General features: G+C 42.1%; 1 protein-coding gene across 4 annotated transcripts; it reads right to left on the reverse strand.

The window, feature by feature from the left end:
- Positions 1 to 1,173: 1,173 nt before the first annotated feature.
- TIPRL (TOR signaling pathway regulator) lies at positions 1,174 to 21,442 on the reverse strand. Of its 4 annotated transcripts, none has more exons than XM_061453864.1 (8): positions 12,445 to 12,598; positions 9,345 to 9,524; positions 8,444 to 8,543; positions 7,204 to 7,335; positions 6,713 to 6,808; positions 5,899 to 5,961; positions 4,015 to 4,198; positions 1,174 to 2,318 (listed from the first exon to the last, which is right to left on the reverse strand). In XM_061453864.1, exons 1-7 carry the CDS (start codon positions 12,543 to 12,545, stop codon positions 4,049 to 4,051), a joined length of 822 nt encoding a protein of 273 aa, XP_061309848.1. In that variant the 5' UTR covers positions 12,546 to 12,598; the 3' UTR covers positions 1,174 to 2,318; positions 4,015 to 4,048. The 4 variants fall into 4 exon arrangements, with proteins under 4 accessions (XP_061309848.1, XP_061309847.1, XP_061309849.1 ...); XM_061453863.1 differs by having other exon boundaries at positions 1,174 to 2,542; XM_061453865.1 differs by lacking the exons at positions 1,174 to 2,318; positions 12,445 to 12,598 and adding an exon at positions 21,229 to 21,442 and having other exon boundaries at positions 3,912 to 4,198.
- Between the last annotated feature and the right edge of the window lie 357 nt (positions 21,443 to 21,799).

The following is a 21,799-nucleotide window of genomic DNA, read 5'->3' on the forward strand; positions in this document are numbered from 1 at the left end:
CTCCAGACACAGCAGCCACCCTATGACGGCTTTCCTGGAGCAGGTGCGTGGACTGCAAGTGAGATTGAGAAAAAGCAGTCCAGCACCCGTGCCCAGGTTCACGTGTTGGAGAGGGATTATCTTCATAGTAACTCATATGCTTGGTTTGCGTTTTTAGAGACAGTAGGCACCCCACTTCCCCAGGAACCAGGGCTTTCTTAGTCTTCCAAGTGTTACCTGGCAATGAGGAAGTTAAGATTTTGTAAAGGACTGTATGTGTGAAAGCTTGGAAATCTTGAGTTTGGAATTGCAGGCAGAAGGGAAAACCTGTGCTTCCTTGCAAACTCACAGACCTTGAGGGGAGTTGGGCGGCTGATAGATGAACCAGCGGGATCGTAAGTCAGAAGTGTAACAGCTAACTTTGGAAAGGTTAGGAAGGCAGAAGTTATTTTGAAAAGCCTAGCAAAGCAGAAGGTACCTGTGTTCCTAAAGGAGCTTGGTTTATTTGAATACTAAAGATCACATCTCTTGAGGTAAGAGACCCTTATGGAAAGTGTATAGTGAATTAATATATACCATGTCCTTAAACCGAGACAAGAGAACCTAGAAGATTGTAGATACATACTGTTACCTATGCAGAAAACACTGACCATCATGGTTTGAAATGTGTAAGAGCAGCAGACTGAGGGTGTGCTGGCTTTGGGCAGTTACTGCCTAGCACCCATCTCTGTGCAGACATGAAACCACAGAATCACTAGGGTTGGAAGGGACCTCTGGAGATCACTTAGTCCAACCCCCGTGCCAAGGCAAGGTCACCTAGAGCAACTTACACTGGAACATGTAATACCTCAACTCTGTGTTAATCATCTCTCTGCACACCAGGTGAAGAACCTGATTTTGGGACAACACAAACATACAACAGCTGACGTCTAAACTGTCCTAATGTTTTCCAGACTTCAGAACACAAGTCGACAACCTCTGCCAGTTCTACTTCTCTAGTTGTATCTGCTCCCACCCATTTTGCCAATTATTTGCAAATAGTGAAGCTCACAGAAATATTAATGTATATTTAATTTTGCTCCCACTATTGTGACTCTTCCCCTGTTCTGAAAAAGCCTCACTTTATTTTCCTAACTAGCCAGAGTGGCCTGATGACAGGCAAAGGCACATGGATGCAATGCCTTACTAGCATGCAAAATTCAGCATCAGGAGTAGTTATTTCAGTTTATTTTGCTCAGACAAAAACAGAACTGTAAAATGACTGGTACATTTATTAAGCAACATACAAGAAAGAATATAAACCACCACATGTTAAACTTGCCATAAAATAGCTAGAGAATCACCCCACTCCCTCCCCCAAAATTATGTATCCAAAGTGGTGCTTTTCTGTGTAAAATTTTTACGAGAGTTTGTGGTACACCAGTTTATACTGCTGCTTTTTGATTGTGTGGTATGACAGAGTCACAAAGCGTTCCAAGTTTTACTCTGTAGTAATTGTAACTTCCTAAACATTATGAGTTCCCCAACATGTGTGTTCCACTTAAATACACAGCATCCAAAGTAGATGGATATCACGTAATTATAGAGTCAGGATTCAAGTCTACTCAAGACAACTGTATCAGGAGGTCACAACTCAGTATGCAATATAGACAAGGTGAAATACAGCATGTAAGCTAAACATGCAGAGCATCCTTTTCATCGCTAGGTGTCGATGCTCTGGGTTCCCCCCCAACATACACTTCAGCCCAAAGGAGATTAATGCGAGCATCACTGACCGAACCCAAATCACAGTTCTAATTAATGATGCAATACAGTTGCCTTCATGCTAGCACTATATCAGCTCTCAGTCACTACCATTTTTAAAGTGTGTTTTTATAAGCCCTTAAGACATGTAAAATAGTACATGCTTAGAGTAAAATAAGTGCCATAATTTAACCTCTAAAAGCAAAGTATCTCTTTATTACCTTCATTTGTTCTGCCCTTACTTTTCGCTCTCTCCCCATATCCCTTTATCACTGGAGCAGATCGAAATGAATTTTGATCACTTGCATGCTGCATTCATTTGCAGCCCCTTCTTCATCCTGACACTAAAATCTTTAGGAAACAAATGCAGGAACATGAAAAAAGCCAACAGAATTTAGGACTCTAATGGGGAACACAGAGGACCCCACTTTTATTTCAAAATGGCATAAACTCACCTATTGGAAAACCCCACATCATGGCTATCTGATAATAGTTTCTTTCAGAGACTGTTTAATTTCAGTTCTTGTCACTCATTTTATCTTACGGATCACAAGACTTTTTGCAATAGTCCTTTCCAAAGGATTCCAAAGATAAGGCTGAAGGTGTATTGAGGGGAAAAAAAAAAAAAAAATCAATAACTTTTTACAAAATAATCCTGACAGACCCTCATTAAGATAAGCATTTATTAATTCTTGTTTTTACATACATGGAACTGAGGCACAGAGAAGTAAGTTCCCTGTGGTCTGAGTAAATCCATGACACAAGAAAACCTGGCTTTAGTTCCTGCCTTTCAGCCTGCTGATCAGCTAGCTCACTGGACCTGGTCGCCTCAAATAAAAGTGAGACAAAGTGTTTTGTTTTTATTAAGAAAACAGTCACTGAGATGGCAGTAGACTTTTTCCTAAAAATTCAGGATCTTTTCTAAGTGGAAGCCATTTCTCAAAAGACCTGGTTGAATACCAGGTTTTGAGCTGGATTTTTTCTACTAAGCCATTAAGTGCAGAAAACTCAAGCCGTGAGAACTTGTACACATTCTTATGTGCCACCAACCACAAGGCCTGCTTTTTGCTACAGCCATTTGCTGCTTCACTTCACTGAGTGTGAGCAGTAAACCTAGACAAGTCTCTAGCTCCTCCATTCTTAGGCCAAACTATTAACATAATTGAGGATTTCCAAAGCAGTACAAATATTTAAAGTTTAATCTACAAAGTGTTAAAACCCATGACTATACACAGAACAGTTTTATTAGTATCAGGAATTAAAGAATTTTAAAAATAAACCAAAATGATGTATCTGGAATACATGTTGGCACCCTTTCTAGACTATGTAGGATCTCGTTTCTCAATCTCCAAACACCAGCATCCCTTAGGGACTAGAGACTAAATGCCTGTTTTCCCGAGCCTTAGGCCACTCTGCAGTTTAGCAATTTGACTGTCAGGGCAGGATAACCATCATGCATGGGCACCATGCAGTATGTCCAACAGAAGGTCAATACAGTAAAATGCATTTCCAATGTAGGACATGACTGTAGCAGCATATAGGCCCCAAATAATAGTCTCCAGAACTGCCTAGAGAGTATTCTAGGGAATACTAGAATAAACAGTATTTCTGAAGAGACTTTGCAGTGTATGTCTGTTAACCTCCAGCTTTCTCCTGCTCTGGAGTTAATGCTTCAGAAATAAGGTAATTTTACCTTTATATAGTGTCAGACGAATGCAGTTATTTCTTTTTCCCATCATTAAGCCTATCCTCAGATGAAATGAATATTTTAAAGTCTGGATCAGAGACGTCTAAATGTAACTTAGTAGGTTATCAGCTTACAGTAGGGGAAGTCAAGTGAAATGTGTAGTTTAGAACTGACAGCTCAAAATAAATTCAGGGGACGATTTTTTTTTTCTTTCCTTGTGGATGGTTTCTCAATAAAAATAAAATGACAATTTTAAGACTCCAGTAGTGTCAGTATCTGAAGAAGCAATAATAAAATCTTCATAGAAGTGTTTGTGGTGGAGGGTCCAGGCAATACTCCTGGCCTACCACCCAGTGAGTTAAACAGAACTCAGACTCTTACATTGTGAGTCTTTCTCCAATACTGCTGAAAATGATAACTCACCACCAGTCTATCATTAATTCCAGATACAGGTTAAAAAAAAACCAGCAACAAACAAACAAAGAACACCATTAGCAAAACCTGCTTGAAATGTTTTCTCTCAGGGCTATAGAAAATTAGCCGAATTCTTTATTCCACTAGTAGTGAAACTGCCCCCCCAAGGCATGGTTACATGATCATGTTACCTCCAGTTTATTTCAAGTCCATATAAAGTCACATTTATTTAGACTTAACACATGTGGTTTCCAGTGATGCTTCTGGCTTAGGCTCCATCTTCTCTGGGAATTCTAGTTTTTCACAGATTGTCTCCTTTATAGGTAGGTACTGAGAGATCTCATTAGGTTCCGTGAACAGGGAAGGTGGAACATGCTAAGAAGCAAAAATTTTATATGAAATGAGTGAAAGGAAGGGGAGGGAAAAAAAAATAAAATTAAAGGTATTCCAAACCCAAACTTTACAGACAATCTATAATCTACCTGTTTTAAACACCTGAAGTCAGGTATAATTATAAAAATTTACCTTGTGACTTCAAATGTACATACAGTCTTTTACTCCTTGTGTAGGTCAATATGCTAAGGAAAGGTATTTAATGTTTTTAAGCAGCAGAACATAAGAGCACAAGAGACACTAATGAACAGCTGCAATTTTTTTTTAAACAATAAATTTATCATTTGCATGTAACAGTCTTTTTGAGGTTCTAGTTTCAGATGAGACTAGGATGGCCACAAGGAATCCCATGTTTAATGTCTTCTAGCCATCGCAATATATTAACTGGAGTTGCTCAGATTTAGCTGCTGATGCCCCTCAACATGCCCTGTATTTTATGAAGTCAAACATTTATACGAAATACTAAAACTCACTGAACTTTAATTTCATTTGAAGAAATTAGGGGGTTCCACTAAGTTGATCAATATCTTTCTCTGGAGATTCCTGTTGACAACTTCACCAGATGCAAGACATTTGATGAAAAAAAAAGAAAACCCAACAAAAAAAAAAAAGAAAATCAAACCAAAACAAAAAAAAAACCCAAAACAACCAAACTTTCTAACAACATACTTTAAGAAGTGTATTCAGAGCTATTCAAATGCAACCTGTATTTTGGCTACTCCTGACATGCAAGGAATTATACTGCTAATTTAACTGTTTCAAACCTAAGTGAAGCAGGAACCTGTCTTACTTTACCTATGCAAGCTGATCTAGTGAACTGGAAAGCTGGATGCATTTCTTCTATAATACAACAGGCAGGGAAAATTATTTAACAGCCCAGATGATATTTTTTAAATATGAGGTGAAGTAAAACCTACATCACTGATTTATATATCAAACCCCACACAATTATCAAAAAGCTCATGTCCGAGTATAGTCCTGTTTATCACATGTTAAGACATGATAAAGTGCCACCTTCCACAAAAAGGAAACCATTTTGCAAAAACATTCCCTTGGAAGGTTAGTAACACATTAGTTACTTTAGAGGTAAAGGAAAAACACCATAAAAAAGGGAAAAGGAAAGTAACATGAATACCCAAGACCAAGTCTTGGGTCAGGAATAAAAATCAACAGCTGCATCTCCAAATGTGCCACAAGTTATTCTGAGCCATTACTGGAGTTTTAAGGTGGGCTATTCAGTTTGAGAAAAACTGAATGCGTCTATTACCAAACAGATCTTAACCCCTAATACTACTTGCAAGCATACAACCAGCCCTGAAATTTAGCATCGTGGGACATGGACTACCCAATTTTGTGGCTGAACAGGTCTATGAAAAAAAAAAAACCAACAAAAAAACAAACCCCAAATATTTTAATTCAAAAGTAATAAAGATAACTCACTCCTGTATCTTGTCATGTGATCTGAGCATTTACAAATGCACATCTGCCCTGAAATCACCAAAATAAGTGTTGTGTAAGCAGAAAGTGGTTTTCTCTATCAATTCCAAACCTAGAAATCAGTTGACTTACACAGTATTTTCTACACTGACTGTATAAACAATTTTAAAAAGCGAACAGAAGAAGAAAAAACAAAAACCAACACAAAACAAACCAACCAAAAACCATTTAAAAAAATGCAGTACCTTTAAACTTGATATTTTGCTTTCTCTGGAGGTATACTCTCGCAACATGTACGCCTTGTCAGCCTAAGAAAAAAAAAAAAGCAAAATTACAGAATTATCACCTATCAGTGCAAAAAGAGCATATTAAATACACTGAATTTTGTAAGCTTTTGAATTTGGTTGACCATAGACTGTCACCTGGGAGCAGAAACGGACATTCAAACTCATGAAGACAGAGAAAGATATTCAGCAGTGTTTTCTTTCCCCCAAATCACCTTTCTGCATGTATCCAGGAAAAAAAAATTTGTGACTACATATGCTTGTTAATCTTTACTCAGCTAGAACTCCTACATTAGGACGAATACAGCTAGAGAGAATACGCAAACCAGAACTGTTATTATCTGTATTACATATGAGATACTAGAACTCAAATATCGTATGGACAGTTAAAGTTAAAACTTGCAGTTGTATGTTAGACAAGCCAAAAAACCTGCACTTGGAGACAAGGATAAGAACAGTATCACACATTTACTGTTGCCTGTTTTCCCTCTTGTACTTCTTCTCTAATCTGTGTCTGCAAAATATATTTAAATGGTAACTGCACACGAGGGGTAGCCTACTCTGCTCATACAATACCTAGCCAGCTCCCATGGCATTCAGCCCTTGGCTGCTATTTCAGCACCACCACAATAATAAATATACTTGAAAGCTTAGTTCAGGTAACCTCTATACCCCAAACATCAGTATTAAATAACAGGAATATCAGCAATTCTTCTCTGGAAGTAACATGACAAAGGAGCATCTGTAAAACACATGATGGAGAAGAAGGGTTTACCTCATGATAAAGCCTTGTATCATTCATCCTGATAAGTACCCCATCAACCCGCAAGAAAAACCTCAACAGGACAAAAAAGCTGGAAGGCATAACTCTCTGCAAAAAAGGAAAAAAAAAGATGTTTCAGCATTTCACAAAGTTCTACTTTAAGTATGCACTCAGCTACTTCAGATATTCACAGTGAAAAACAGTATGAGGAGCTTTCAGTAATAAAGTAAAAATTTGGGCTGTTGATATGCTACAGCTGTCATTGGACAGCAAGGCAGACTGCCTCAAAAGAGGGAAAAGATTGTTCCCTGAAGCAACCAACAGAGAGATGTCAAATCAACATAATTTCCAGTAAGATGACATTTCTAAGATTGTGGATAAAAAACTGCATTTTAAACTTTAAATCCCATAAGGAAAAGCATAAAAAAAAAAAAAAAAAGGCTGAATTGCATATGTTAACCAACTGAGTCACCAAGTGTCTCAATACAACTCTCACTACTCACTATTTTTACACTCAAACTTGATACTCCATGATCATGAAGTTCATCTTCAAACAGAAGTACTTCTTCAAAAAACATAATTTGTTCCCGGGCTTTCAATTTTTCTGTATTTATGTGTTCTGTTGTAGGAACAACCTAAAGAAAACGATTAACAACAGGTAGCATGTTAATTTGTTGTCAAACTACATAAAGTTTGTCCTGTTCTATAAATCCCACAGTTATTGGTTTTAGAAAGGAAAAAGCTTTTAGAGCACTAAACTTAAAACATAAAAGATTTCTAAGAGAAGAAGTTAAAACTAAACCTAAAGTTTCCAAGAGAAAATACCAATCAAAGCAACACCAAGAGTGGAAAATTCTGAATAAACTTTCCTCTGGGTACAGGTGCAGTGGGGTTTCAGCTGCAAACAATTCTACTCAATTTCTGTATTGCAAAACATTTGAAGATTTGAAGTTTTGGGTTATTAACAAGATTCCATCCATTTACTATCTCTAGCCCACTACAAACCCTGAACAGGATTCTAATAAAGCCTCTCCATGGAAATCAAGTACCTTCAATTTCCATCTCATGATCGCCATATACACTCATGTGCTTCCACTGACTAAAGACTACAGGCCAACATGACATTTATTTCTATGCTGCACTTTTAATTTCAGAATAAATCAAGTAATCTGTGACTCTTAATACAGAGCACGTGCTTAGTAGCATGCAATTTGTACACAGTAAAGAGAAACTGGGAACTTCAGTCTTATTTTAAAGTAAAGACAAGGGAGGGCCTATAGGTTTAAATATGTTTTTGTTGTTGCAGAAGAAAATATAAAGCCATTGAAGAAAGCAGCCAGATCTACATATCTGCTTAGACAAAAGGCAACTAACAGAGAGTAAAGGTAGAAAATTACAGTTAATAGTTCCATTGTGTGTGAAGACCCCAGGGCTTCAGAGGGGCATCCAGCAAGATTTTCAGCTATGAAGATTTTTACTCTGTGAGCAAATTGTCACTAAGGGACACAACAGCACCCTTTTATATGATCCTAAATTGCTTAAAAAATCCAAACCAACCCATGATTTGATAAGAATAACACGCTGAGACATGAAAAGCCCAAACTATACTTTAAAAGTCAGAAACTAAGAAACTTGAAAGATTTTACAGATGCCTACTGAAAGGTAAATGAAAGTCTAAAAAAAAGTGTTTGTGTTTGAGTGAAACAAACTGCAATCAGCATTTAAGGAGGAGAAAATGGTTACCTTTAATGTTGCAGTATCTCCCAGCAGTGTTCCTTTGTAGTCTGTTGTGTAAGTCCAATCATATGGCTTGACAACTTCCTTAGTGTGCTCAGGCTCACTCCTTAAGAAGTGCAAACCAACATTCTTTGTAACAATTCCTAAAAAACTACCACCTCGCAAAGAATATGTACTACAATTCCCACACTCTTCAAGAAGAACAGCAGCATTGTCTGTGCTGCTATGACAATGTTAAGACTTAATTGTAGAGTATTGCTTCTTCCACAACATCTTGTTTCCGTACAAGATTAGAAAACCATTACCAGAATTCCTATGCTATAACACTACCTCAGTCCTAGGAGTCAGATTTTGGTTCACTGTTGTTGAAAGAGTTGCATTTCAAAATCATTTTTTCTTTAAGTAGGCAGAAAGAAATCTGCTGATAACACACAGCAATCATTAACATTATTTACCTTAGTTTTCATGACACCTTTCACTTTTCTCCGTGCTTTATTTCTAGGTGCTCTGCAACTCATTTGGTAAATACTAAGCAGTGCAATTAGTTCTCATGCATAGTGACTGTTCTGCTATATTCCTAAGGCTAAGATTTTGGACATGCGCAGCATTCTGCACTTTGAAATGCCACACAGTACAATCTTGTAATGCTTGAGGCCCCAAGAATTTGAATAAATGGAAACAGTATTAAGAAAGCCAAGATTCAACTGAAAAACAGAACTGACCCCATTTAACAGATGGGATGATCATGGCAAAGAAACGCTAAGCGATTCCTGTGATCACAAACTGTATCTATGGCATAACCAAATGCAACATGGTCTTCAAGAGTTCAGTCTGCTCTTCTAAATACTTCATGACAGTTTCACATGCAACACACCAGTACTTGCCCACTGGTGATAAAATACTGTACCTGCTCTCTTGCCACTCCTCTGCACAAGCCACTTTGATCATACCTTGACAATTATTGACACATTTTAAAGCATCTGTTGCATTGAACTCAATTCCAAAACCATGATCATGCTGTATCCTTAGGATATTGTCTCCAAACATCATCTCTGGCAGGGAGGGCATGTGTAATTCATCAGCCAGTCTGCACAGAAAAATAAAAGTCCCATAAAGAGAGGTAAGTCAGCTATAGTTCAGTGACAGCAGTCCTTGGTTTGGAAAAAGTATTCTTTAGAATCAAAGAATGGTTTGGGTTGGAAGGGACCTTAAAGTTCATCTAGTTCCAACCCCTCTGCCATGGAGAGGGCCACCTTCCACTAGACCAGGTTGCTCAAAACCCTGTCCAATCTCGCCTTGAGAAACACAGGGAAAACCTCAATACCATGATCATTTAGAAGTCGCATCATCAATGGATTCTTTAAAACTTTGTTGTTTCCCCCATTTAATAATCTGACATGAATCGCAGTCATTGATCCAACACCACTTTTCCACCACAAAAGTATTCCTGAAACATTCCTTCTCCATCAGGCTCATAGAGAAGTCTCAGACAGGAGGAATAAAAAAAAAAAAAAAAAAAAAAAAAAAATCAATCTGATAAGCATGAAGTAGCAGCTTTCAGCCTGTTGTAGCAAATCTCTGGATAGTCCATTAACTACTTCAGCAAGTACCCCAAATGAACTTTTAGGAATGAGCACTCATTGTCAACAAGTTTAAATTCACTACACAGTCGTTCACACCTCTAACTTTAGAAGCCTACATAAATGGGCTGAAAACAACCTCGGAAAAGTATGTGGGAAGTGCAGAAGCTACTGAGCTCTACTACCTTCCCAAGCTGGTAGAGAATACACACCAGTATCTGTAACCTCAGGCACAAAAGCCACAGCCATAGCCACAGACCCAACTGAACAAAGGACTGCATGAACCAAGTAAGCATTATCCCTGCAGGAAATCTCAAAGCACCCTATTTCACATTCTCTTTTACATCAGTATTATGCTTATTTATACATGTGTACATATACACTATAAATGCACATGTACACATACACCACTACTTTGTGTAAATACTGACCTTATTTACCAAAAAGCTTCATATACTTCTTTTCCTCCCTCCCACTACCTCTCAAGATCAAAAAGAAATATGTGACATCTGGAGAGAATACCAGGAAATACACTAATTGTAAGGAAGCAAGAAAAAAAACCCACTAGTGTCCCAACAGCAATTTTCACATTGATAGCGAGGCCTCCGTGAATAAAAGTGGTTATTTCTGTAACTCTGCCTATAAAAGAACATTATGCTAACCAAACAAAAATAGCAAATTTGTAGATCCTACATCTTTCCCAAAGAAGGCAGAATAATATTATGAAGTTTTCTGTTCCAATAAGTGTACGCCCCTTGAACTGCCAAGGCCAACTCCAGCCCAGAAAGGTGTTCTTTTATATGGCACATTTAATCCTTCACCTTTCCACAGAGGTTGCTAAGGATTTTTGTGATATGTTTGTCAGAAATAAAACCCTTACAGATACATGTTCCCCACGCAATAAAAAAATGTAAAATGCCAAGAGAAATACATTATAAAAGGACACTGACGAAAAGCACTAGAACTGGATAGTTCTAGACTCTTCAGATTTTAAGTGGAGGATTTGTTTTGGAGATCTCATGCTATGTACCAAGATCTAAACAGCTTCTTTTGGACTTCCCTACTCTGCAAAATTCTCTGTTCTTTCATGTTGTGTCGTGCCTTTTGTAACTTTACCTTTCAGCCTTTTTCAGCATGTTCTGAAGAAAACCCCAAACCCACTGGTCTTCAAACAACAAAGGTAATTTCTGAAAATTACAGAGGTGACTATGCATTTTAAAATAGGTCCAGTTGTAGAAACTGAATAGATCAGATGAGTACAGTAGGCAATTTGGCTTCTAGACTGGCAGTTCAAGGCTCTTGTTCATGGGCAAAGAGTTAACAACCCCCTGATCTTAATAAAGACCTTCATTTTTAAGAGGCAGCATCCTACAAAATAAGTGTTTAAAAAGATGCCATAAAAATTGAATAAAAACTTCCCTCCCTCTGCAGAACATGGGTACAGCTTAGCTGAGTGTTGAATCCTCATTACAAAAAATAATTACTAAAATCACAAGATTCAAGTTTTTTTACCTGTAACTGCAAAAATTAAAGGACCATTAGTCAAAAGCAGTTTGAGAAGATTATCCTAAGTTCAAAGCTTAAAACAAAGACGGATGAAGGTTTACCTATTTTAAGGCAGATACCCAGTTAAAACAACCAACCAACAACAGAAACTGTTTCAAGACATGGGACTTTATCAAACACATCAGCCTTACAAAAGTTAAAAGCAACATGTATTAAGATACACTGAACAAGACCAATGACATTTCTATGTATGTATTCCAGAAATTCAAACCAAAAAGTATCTGTCAAATTCAGCTGCCACTGAGGTCACCTATGGCATCAAACAGCTGAACTGCTCAGTGCCCCATTAGCAAACCTGACTCAAGCACTTGCTGCTGACACAGGAGCATTTTCTCCAGTGGCTTGACAACAGTAGAAATTACTACTACAAGGAAAATGCAAATAATGCATTTTTAATGAGAACCACTGTCTTCGAATAGCCATTACCACAAAATAGCATGAGTCTGTGGACTACATGTCAAAGAACCTTAAACACCATTAAAAAAGTAATTAAGGAAAAATAGTCTTATAATTAGCAGGGCAGGTCTCCAAAACCATTAAGCGATCACTGAAAGCAGAATTCTGGAGACCATCTGCAACCCCAATCACCTCAATTTCTCAAGCCAAAGAATCAAGATTACCCTCACAAAAAGCGAATTAACAACCACTACCCCACCCACGCTGCAGGACTGAGCAGCGTCTCTCCCGCCTGAAAAACGTTATTTCTTGTACAAGATGACAAAGCGCCCCAGACCCTCCACTGTCGGAGGCTGAGGTCCCAGCCCAGCGGAGGCTCCTCCCGAGCCCCAGCACAAGCTGCAGAGGGAAGCGAGCAGCGGAGGCCCCGTCCCGTCCGCCGCGGCCAGCCCCAAGCCGCCTCACCTCTCGGCCTGCGCCGACTTCATGATGTGCGTCCGGGCAGCGCTCAGCTTCCACGGCCCGAAGGTGAAATCACGCCGGCTGCTCTGGAAAACGGGATGCATGGCGGAAACGAGGGGAGAGGCCGCCGAGGAGAAACTGACACCGGAATAAGCAGCAGAACTTGCCCCGCCCCACGCCTCCACCGTAGCCCGTACTCTAACAGCAACGGCGCCGCCAAAAGCACCGCCTCCAGCATCTTCCGCTTCCGGGGGCGCCCCTGTATCCCGGAAGCGGTGCGGCGGCAGTGGGGGCCTGCGGGAGGTTTCTGCGGCTCGGCTCGGCTTAGCGGCGGCGGGGCCCTGCGCTCCAGGAGTTGTAGTGCTGCGGGGTGGGAGCTGCGTCCCTCTTCCGGGCGTCTTCGGCCTCGGCTGCCCCGCGGCTGGGCGCGAAGAGCCACTGAGCTCATCTGAGCCTCTGGAACCGGGGAACCGGGCTGCAGTGCAGCGGTCGCAACAAAACGTGTGCGTGGCTGGCGGGCGCTGGTGCCTCCCCGCACCCCCGGGGATACCAAGCTGAGCCTGTCAGCACATCCGTGTGCTATGGAAGGCTCCTGCTGCCGAGGGAGGGTAGGAGCGGTCTCGGGGAGATCTGAAGCTCTGGATGGTGCCTAGCCGTTCTCCCTGGCCATGCCCAAAGGTTCAGCAAGCGTCACCCAGCACCGACACACAGACACAAGCCTTGTGCCATCTCAGATAGGTGCACATGTATGCGTTGAGTCTTCCGTGATGGTCGGGTAGCTCCCTGGATCCTGTTCAAAGATGGTCTTTTAAAAATGTCAAAATGTGATGGCATGGCAAGCCTAAAATCCTGTCAAAAAGCATTGGTTGAACTGGTTGAGAACTACACATATTTACTACCCAGGTTGCTTTTCTGCATCACTGAAAGGACAGCCTAACTCCCTAAGAACTGCTCTTGACATAGGGGTACAACTCACATGGTCCAGCTCCTTCTGTTGGACCTGCCACAGGACCAGGGCAAGGTGAGGTGGCAGCCATGGGGATGTGATGCCCATATTGTGAAATACTCCACCTCTTCCAAACCACAAAACAATCAGAACACAGCAAAGCTTAAGTCAGAGCAGTTGTCCTCCGTTTGCAGGAGGAACCAAGCTGTGGGGAACTTGGGAATTAGGGATACACAAGCATGATATTTAATCATGCACCCTTCATATGGTGCTCACCAGTGTCTTGTTCCAGGTGTGTGTATGGGAAAACTCCCACAGCCTGTATCTGGATTACTTTTAATAGCATTTCGGTGGCTAGGAAGCCTAGCAATTAGGATTGGACCAGCTCTGTAGCTAACTCACACTCTGCCAGGGCAAGTCACTTCACCTGATCTGTGTAATATGGATTCTCCCCCGTATTAACTGGATTCCTGCATGTTCAGCAAAGAAGGGCTGAACACTGTGGTGCCAGGGAGTGGCAGCTGTGCCCCGGGGTAGAGGCAGTGCCCACCTTCAGCTGGGACATGGCAGAACTCCTGTGGTGGTGAGGAGCCTTCTGCAACGGCCTGGAATGTCCCAGAGGCTCTGCTCACTCCCCTCACATCATAGGCAGAGGCTGGCTCTGTTGCCCATGTGGGGCTTTATAAACAAAGACACAGAGTCTAGTTAGGAAAGGAGACATTTATTCTGTGCAGAGTCCTCTGTGGAAGTCTCCACAAATCAAGCACAAATCAATCATGATTGTAACTTTAAGCTATTTATACATTTTGACAAAGAAATCTGTGTTCACTGGTTGAGAGTTATACAATTTGTTCATTAATTAGTATTCTACCCCATACTGGTGGTGGAATATTAAAGGTCCCTCTCACTTCTTATGCTGATCAGGTATGCAGGCTCTGCCTTTATCTTGAGTCAATGGGTTTCTTGAGTTGGTGGTCAGGCTGCCCCCCACTCCCCCACCTAATTATTGCTCATTTTCTTCTAGGCTGTTGTCCAAGGGTTGGAGACAAATGTTCCTCCTTATCAGTCCTGACTCATTTCCCAGGGAAGCAAGATGGATAGTCTTTGTTTAGAGAAGTCTGTACATTATCACAGTTACGTAGCAGAACTACGATTGTAGCAAGCATCCTCTCGTAAGATGTTGCAAACATTTACAGGTTTTGCTCAGTCCTTTGGGGTTTAGCAATGTTTTGCAAGATGTTGCAAGCATTATTTCCCCCTTTGGAAGTCTCACTTCCATATTTTGTATCATTGTAAAACAACAATAGCGTGTGGTGTTTAGTTAAAGATTTCTAGTTTAAATATTGGAGTGTCTTGTATATTCCAGCTTATACTTCTTTACATAAAATTTTTTTACCATGTTAACTCAGCCTAATTTAATGGAATAATCCAGTATCAATGCAATTTTAGTACTCCCATATACTCTTTTCTCTTGCTTTCCAAATGCTTCCTATACAGATTCTTACAATCATTATAATAACAAGGTTTACATTATGCTCAAGAGCCAGTTTGGCAGAGATAAGCCTCATTTATGAAGTAGAGCTGATACTGGTTTCTATTCTTTCATTAATTTTTCTACTTGCTTTAGCCACTTGTTTAATTCTTTCTCACTGTTTTTGCAAGGGTTCAGTGTCATTAGGTGCATGTGTACAACACCTGTCAGGATCCAAATGTAAATATCCACATAGGCCATGGTCTTGGGCTAACAATAAATCTAAAGCTTGTCTATTCTGCAAAGTCATCTTTGAATTGACTTGCACCTGTTGATTTAGGTCCGAAAATCTGGTTTTAGTAGCATCTGCCAGAACCTCCATTTGTCCAGTAATGCTGTTAATTGCAAATCTATTCTGTAAGGACTGACTGTGGCTGCAGAGATTCTAGGACCCATTCTACCCTAGTTCCAGTAGGTAGTTGTTGCCAACCATCTACTGTATCTCTTTCAACGATTCCATAAGGAGTTATCATGCTCTTTCTCCATACAGACATGAAGTTAGTAATCATAGTATCATAAATCATAGAAGAGTTAAAGCTGGAAAGGACCTCAAGATCACCTAGTTCCAACCCCCCTGCCATGGGTAGGGATGCCTCACACTAGACCACATTGCACAACGGCTCTAGCCAAAGGCCTAATCCTTTGAAAATCTTGGGGATAATTAGAACAGTTATATACATTTGTGCAGTAAAGTCTCATTATTCTATCTTTTTGTATATTCCATTTGGGTCGGCTTCTGATACTCTTCATTGCCCTCCTGGATTCCCTAACCTCTCAAAACACCTGTTAGTTCAGCATAATGCCAATTCCCTTCTTCAGTCATTTTCCATGTTTGGTAAATTTAGTCCCAAGATATATTACTGTAGTCACTGGCAACCCATGTCTTATTTTCTATAACAAGTTCTCATCTTCTTGTAAGAGGAGTTGAGTTTATATCCCAACATAGCTTTTCTCCTGTAGGTAGTGTAGTTACCACTGCAATGTAGGTTTTTTTTCTATGGTCCAAGTAATCACTTCTCCAAAAAGGAGTTTAATAATGTAATAATTTAGAAGTTTAATGTGTAATGATACATATTTTTGTCCAACAATGTGTATTATTACTACAATATATTCTTTGATCCCTAGGTATTTTTATTACCTGCGACCCATTGTGGAGGAAATTGCATAGACGAGATAAATTAACAGTTAACACCCCCCATCCTACAGGATGCTCTGCTGGTTATGGCAAGCCATAAGTCTACTAGCATTGTGCATTTTTGCAAAGGATTGCAGCAATTTCAGTATCACGTTATCTTGACATTTATATCAAGAATTATTAGTAATATCAATCGCATGTCATTAAAGTCTGACATTTTCATAGAATCATAGAATAGTTAGAGTTGGAAAGGACCTTAAGATCATCAAGTTCCAACTCCCCTGCCATGAGCAGGGACGCCTTACACTAATCATCTCACCTAAGGCCTCGTCCAGCCTGGTCCTGAACACTGCCAGGGATGGAGCGCTCACAACCTCCCTGCGCAACCTATTCAAGTGCCTCACCACCCTAACAGGAAAGAATTTCCTCCTTATATCCAATCTAAACTTCCCCGGTTTTAACCCATTACCCCTTGTCCTATCACTCCAGTCCCTAATGAAGAGTCCCTCCCCAGCATCCCTACAGGCCCCCTTCAGATACTGGAAGGCTGCTATGAGGTCTCCAAGCAGCCTTCTCTTCTCCAGGCTGAACAGACACAACTTTCTCAACCTATCTTCATATGGGAGGTGCTCCAGTCCCCTGATCATCCTCGTGGCCCTTCTCTGGACTTGTTCCAGCAGTTCCATGTCCTTTTTATGTTGAGGACACCAGAACTGCACACAATACTCCAGGTGAGGTCTCACAAGAGCAGAGTAAAGGGGCAGGATCACCTCCTTCGACCTGCTGCTCACGCTCCTTTTGATGCAGCCCAGGATACAGTTGGCTTTCTGGGCTGCAAGCGACCACTACTGGCTCGTGTTCATTTTCTCATCAACCAGCACCCCCAAGTCCTTCTCTGCAGGGCTCCTCTGAATCTCTTCTTTGCCCAACCTGTAGCTGTGCCTGGGATTGCTCCGACCCAGGTGTAGGACCTTGCACTTGGTATGGTTAAACTTCATAAGGTTGGCATCAGCCCACCTCACAAGTGTGTCAAGGTCCCTCTGGATGGCATTCCTTCCCTCCAGCGTATCAACCGAACCACACAGCTTGGTGTCATCGGCAAACTTGTTGAGGGTGCAGTCAATCCCACTGTCCATGTCAGTGATAAAGGTGTTGAACAAGACCAGTCCCAACACCGATCCCTGAGGGACACCACTCGTTACTGGTCTCCAGCTGGACATTGAGCCATTGACTACAACTCTTTGTGTGCGGCCATCCAGCCAGTTCTTTATCCACCGAGTGGTCCATCCATCAAATTGATGTCTCTCCAATTTAGAGACAAGGATGTTATGTGGGACAGTGTCGAATGCTTTACACAAGTCCAGGTAGATGACATCAACTGCTCTACCCCTGTCCATCAGTTCCGTAGCCCCAGCATAGAAGGCGACCAAATTGGTCAGGCAGGATTTCCCCTTAGTGAAGCCATGCTGGCTGTCACCAAGCACCTTGTTGATTTTCATGGGCCTTTTTTTATCAAGTTCTTTTTCTGAATTTCACTTTTAATGGTTCTGGTGGAGTTACTTCCCATTTCTCTGGATTTGTGGCCTTCTTTCAAGTGTAGTGGATATGTTAGAAACTTCAAAACTTTTTTTGTAAAGACTCAGGTTAGATGCAACAGTGAAGCAGCTATTTATTAAACATTTTTGCAAAAACGGGTGTCCTAATAAGAAGGCACACCCAGTGACTACAAAGTTCTTCCTTATATTCCCTATCCCTGACTGCAACAACCCTCCCTTGTTTCCCACTGGTCAGGTACTCCAAGGTTTACAGCCTATCCGAGGCACCTGAACATCCCATGTGAACTCCCACCCCTGTCTGCATCTCCCACTACTCTAATTTAAAAGCCCCGTCCCCTTATTTGCTAACCTGCACATTGTTGAACTTGTTATGAACTGTAACCACTAACCCAGTTCCCACCTTAACTGCCATCTCATTATCTTGCTCTGACAGTTAACAGCTTACTGCTAAAATTCTATCTTACTACTTTTTACAGATCCACAATTCCACTCCCTGCAGTTTCGCCATGGTGTAGGTTGAACAAGACTTGAAAAGGTCCTTTCCAACATTCCTTTAGAGGTTCATTGTTCTACATCCGCAGGCAGACCAAATCAGGTTTGAAACAATGAACTGCTGTATCCAATCCTAATGGTGCATGTAATTGCAAATACTTGTTGACAGAAAATAACACTTTTCCTAAAGACATCACATAGTCCTTTAAATACCCCTGTCCCAGGATACTGGCAGAAGCTGGTTTATATTCATTACCTGGTAAGGTTGCCCATATAAAACCTCAAATGTACTTACTTTGTCTCTATTGTTGGGGATTATTCTTATAATCCCCAAAAGCAGTATGCCTGGCCATTTTCATTTGGTTTCCTGACACATTTTATTTGTATGTCTCTCAATTGACCGATTCATTCTTTCTACCTTTCCATTGGACTAGGGTCTCCAGGTGGTATGGAGATGCCATTTTACGTGTAGTGTTTAAGCTAGTTTTTTGATTATTTTAGCTACAAAATGAGGCCCTCTATTTGGTGACATTTTTATTGGGATTCCATTATCTTGGGATAATCCCTTTTAAGAATACCTTACCTCTTTAGCCCGATTTGTTCGACAACAAAAAGCTTCCAGCCATCCTCAAAAAGCATCTACCAAAACCAATAAATACCAACGCACATTTTGTCATGATAATTCTGAAGAAATCTATTTCCCAATAGTGTCCTGCTGTATTTCCTTTCTTCACCTCTGGGAAGAGGTTGCGGTTGGATTTGAGGATTATTCCTCTGGTATATTTCACACTTCTTCACAATACTCTTAGGGATTCTTCCCATTCCTATTCTTAACACTCACAAGCTTAGATTGTCTTCTAATATTTCTGCACCCCAATGGGTACTCTTGTGTTCCTGATCTATCATTTCCTTTATGAGAGGGGTTGTTAAGATTACTGTTGTCTTCAGTGATCCACCACCCTTTCTCATTTTTCTTTGCCTTCAGTAACTCAGCTAATTGTTCATCTTCTTTTTGATATTCTGGACTATTTTCCAGTACTGGGTATTTTCCTGCCAGTATCAGTAATATTTGTCCTTCTGCTGTTTGTTTAGCAGTCTGACCTGCTAGTCAATTTCCACGAGAGCAAAGTAGAGGGGCAGGATCACCTCCTTCAACCTGCTGGTTACGTTCCTTTTGATGCAGCCCAGGATACCATTGGCTTTCTGGCCTGTGAGCGCACACACTGCCGGCTCATGTTCATTTTCTCACTGACCAACACCCCCAAGTCCTTCTCTGCAGGGCTGCTCTGAAACATTTTTCTGCCCAACCTGCAACTGTAGCTGGGACTGCCCTGACCCAAGTGTAGGACCTTGCACTTCGCCTTGTTGATCTTTGGTGGTTTGGTCGACGTGCTGGAGGGAAGGAATGCCATCCAGAGGGACCCTGACATGCTTCACAGGTGGGCCAATGCCAGCCTCATGAAATTCAACAGGCCAAGTGCAAGGTCCTACACCTGGGTCGGGACAATCCCAAGCACAGGCTGAGTGGAGAACGGTCTGAGAGCAGCCCTGAGGAGAAGGACTTAGGGGTGTCGACTGATGATGATTCGGAGAAAACTCCAGGAACAAACTCGCCAACAGAGTTTCAAGTTGACAAGCAGGTGTTATTGAGGCGCCGGGGGACACGGGGGATAGCTCCTCCTAACGTGTGTCACCGTATTGCCATGCAGGCCATCCTTATATGGTCACTGAGCATATTACATCATTTTCCAGTTAGTTTCCGGCATGCATACAAAAATGTGGTGGTCTTTAAGGGTCGTTAACTTTTCCCAACAAGCTTAATTAACATTACAGACATAGCAATCATCCTGCCCATCCACTTATCAGTTAGTTTAACTGTTCCTGTCCTGGACATCAGCTAGTCCTGGATACTCCCCAGTAGACGTTTATACCAGCTTAATGGGTTTATTAACACCACAAACATAGCAATCATCCTGTCCTTCTACTTATCAGTTAGTTTATCTGTGCCCACCCTGGACATCTGCTAGTCCCCAGGTCCTGTTTTTCTATTCTGCTTTTCTTACACCTTGTGTACTAAGGTCCTAAGGACCTGAAACTATGTCAACTACCTTCAAACACCGCAGTTATTTTCCATTACTAAACCATCACACTTAACATTGCTTAGAAGTGATTACATTTTGTGCCTCCTTGTCTCAATGAAAAGCTCAACATGAGCCAGCAGTGTGTGCTGGCAGCCGAGAAAGCCAACCGTATCCTGGGCTCCATCAAAAGGAGCGTGACCAGGAGGTCGAAGGAGAGAATTCTGCCCCTCTACTTCACTCTTGTGAGACCCCACCTGTAGTACTGTGGTCAGCTCTGGGGCCCCCAACAAAAGAGGGAAATGGACCTGCTGGAGCGAGTCCTGAAGATGCCACAAGGATGCTCAGAGAGATGGAGCACCTCTCCTCTGACAACAGGCTGAGAGAGTTGGGGTTGTTCAGCCTGGAGAAGAGAAGGCTCCAGGGAGACCTTAGAGCAGCTTCCAGTGCCTAAAGGGGGGCTACAAGAGAGCTGGAGAGAGGCTTTTTACAAGGGCAGGTAACTACAGGACAAGGTGACTTTAAACTGAAAGAAGGTAGGCTTAGATCAGACATTAGGAAGAAATTCTCCACTATAAGGGTGGTGAGGCACTGGGACAGATTGCCCTCAGAAGCTGTGGCTGCCCCATCCCTGGCAGTGTTCAAGGCCAGGTTGAATGGGGCTTTCAGCAACCTGGTCTAGTGGCAGGTGTTCCTGCCTGTAGCAAGGGGTTGGAACTAGATGAGCTATTAGGTTCCCTTCAACTCAAACCATTCTATGAATTCATGAAATAGCGCAGCAGCAAAACACCCTTTACCGGAGAATCCAAAACAATTCATTTTACCAACATAACGAAGACAATTCCGAAATAAGCAAACCAATTCCTAGGAATATGTCAAAAACCCAAATTCCACGTGACCGGTCGTCACCTTAATCCTGCATGGGGACACTTTAAGGTACCTTTTACCCCTCCGATCCGTCTTTTCTGATAGGAGTTACTCGGGGAGAGAGATCAAAACCGAAACAACACTAACAATGTCTCTGTATAGGACACTGCTCAAAAACTCACCACAACCGGGGGTTCGCCCGTGGAGTCCTCGGGTAATCCCACCGGCGGGTGCTGGAGTCCGTGTAGGGAATCCCCCTTCGGCTGCGATGGTTTCCCGAGCGAGATCCAGTCCGAGCTCAGGGTCCCATCTGGATCGCCAGAAACTGTTGCCAATTTGGGACTTTCCAAACTAGACTCTCCGTCTTTTGTTTAAGAAGCCGCAAACCAGTTCGTGGTGGCGGTGGCGGCAGCGACCACAGAGAAAATGGCGGGCGGTGATGCAGGGGAGGGGTCGCGGCGGGAGGACACGGTAGGGTGGGGCGGGCCGGGCCGGGCCGGCTGGGAGGGGGTATGGCGATGGCCGCGGCGGGCGGAGACGGTTGGACTGCGGCTCGGGGCGTCTCTGGCGGTGGTGAGAGATCCGGGACGCTGTAATCCCGAGTACTGGCGGCGGGCGGTGAGTGCGGTGCCAGCACCGGCGGCCGTGGCGGGGCGGGCGGTAGGGGTGGTGGGAGCGGCGGGCTGCCGGGATGGGGGGTAGGGGGGAACGATGGATGCTCGGAGCGGAGGACCCTGCCCTCGCCCTTTGTTG

This window comes from Pezoporus flaviventris, unplaced genomic scaffold (assembly GCF_033815535.1).
Source record: "Pezoporus flaviventris isolate CSIRO_AGI_PZ_B2104156 unplaced genomic scaffold, CSIRO_AGI_Pfla_v1 ptg000015l, whole genome shotgun sequence".
Classification (NCBI taxonomy): Eukaryota; Metazoa; Chordata; class Aves; order Psittaciformes; family Psittacidae; genus Pezoporus; species Pezoporus flaviventris.

What these genes read in the sequence shown, in the direction of transcription:
- TIPRL (XM_061453864.1), bottom strand. Translation starts at nt 12,545, where the DNA reads ATGCATCCCGTTTTCCAGAGCAGCCGGCGTGATTTCACCTTCGGGCCG. An exon ending in AAGTCGGCGCAGGCCGAGAG is followed by an intron (nt 9,525 to 12,444) that starts GTGAGGCGGCTT and finishes TTTTCTGTGCAG; the next exon opens with ACTGGCTGATGAATTACACA. An exon ending in GAGGAGTGGCAAGAGAGCAG is followed by an intron (nt 8,544 to 9,344) that starts GTACAGTATTTT and finishes GCACTTCTTAAG; the next exon opens with GAGTGAGCCTGAGCACACTA.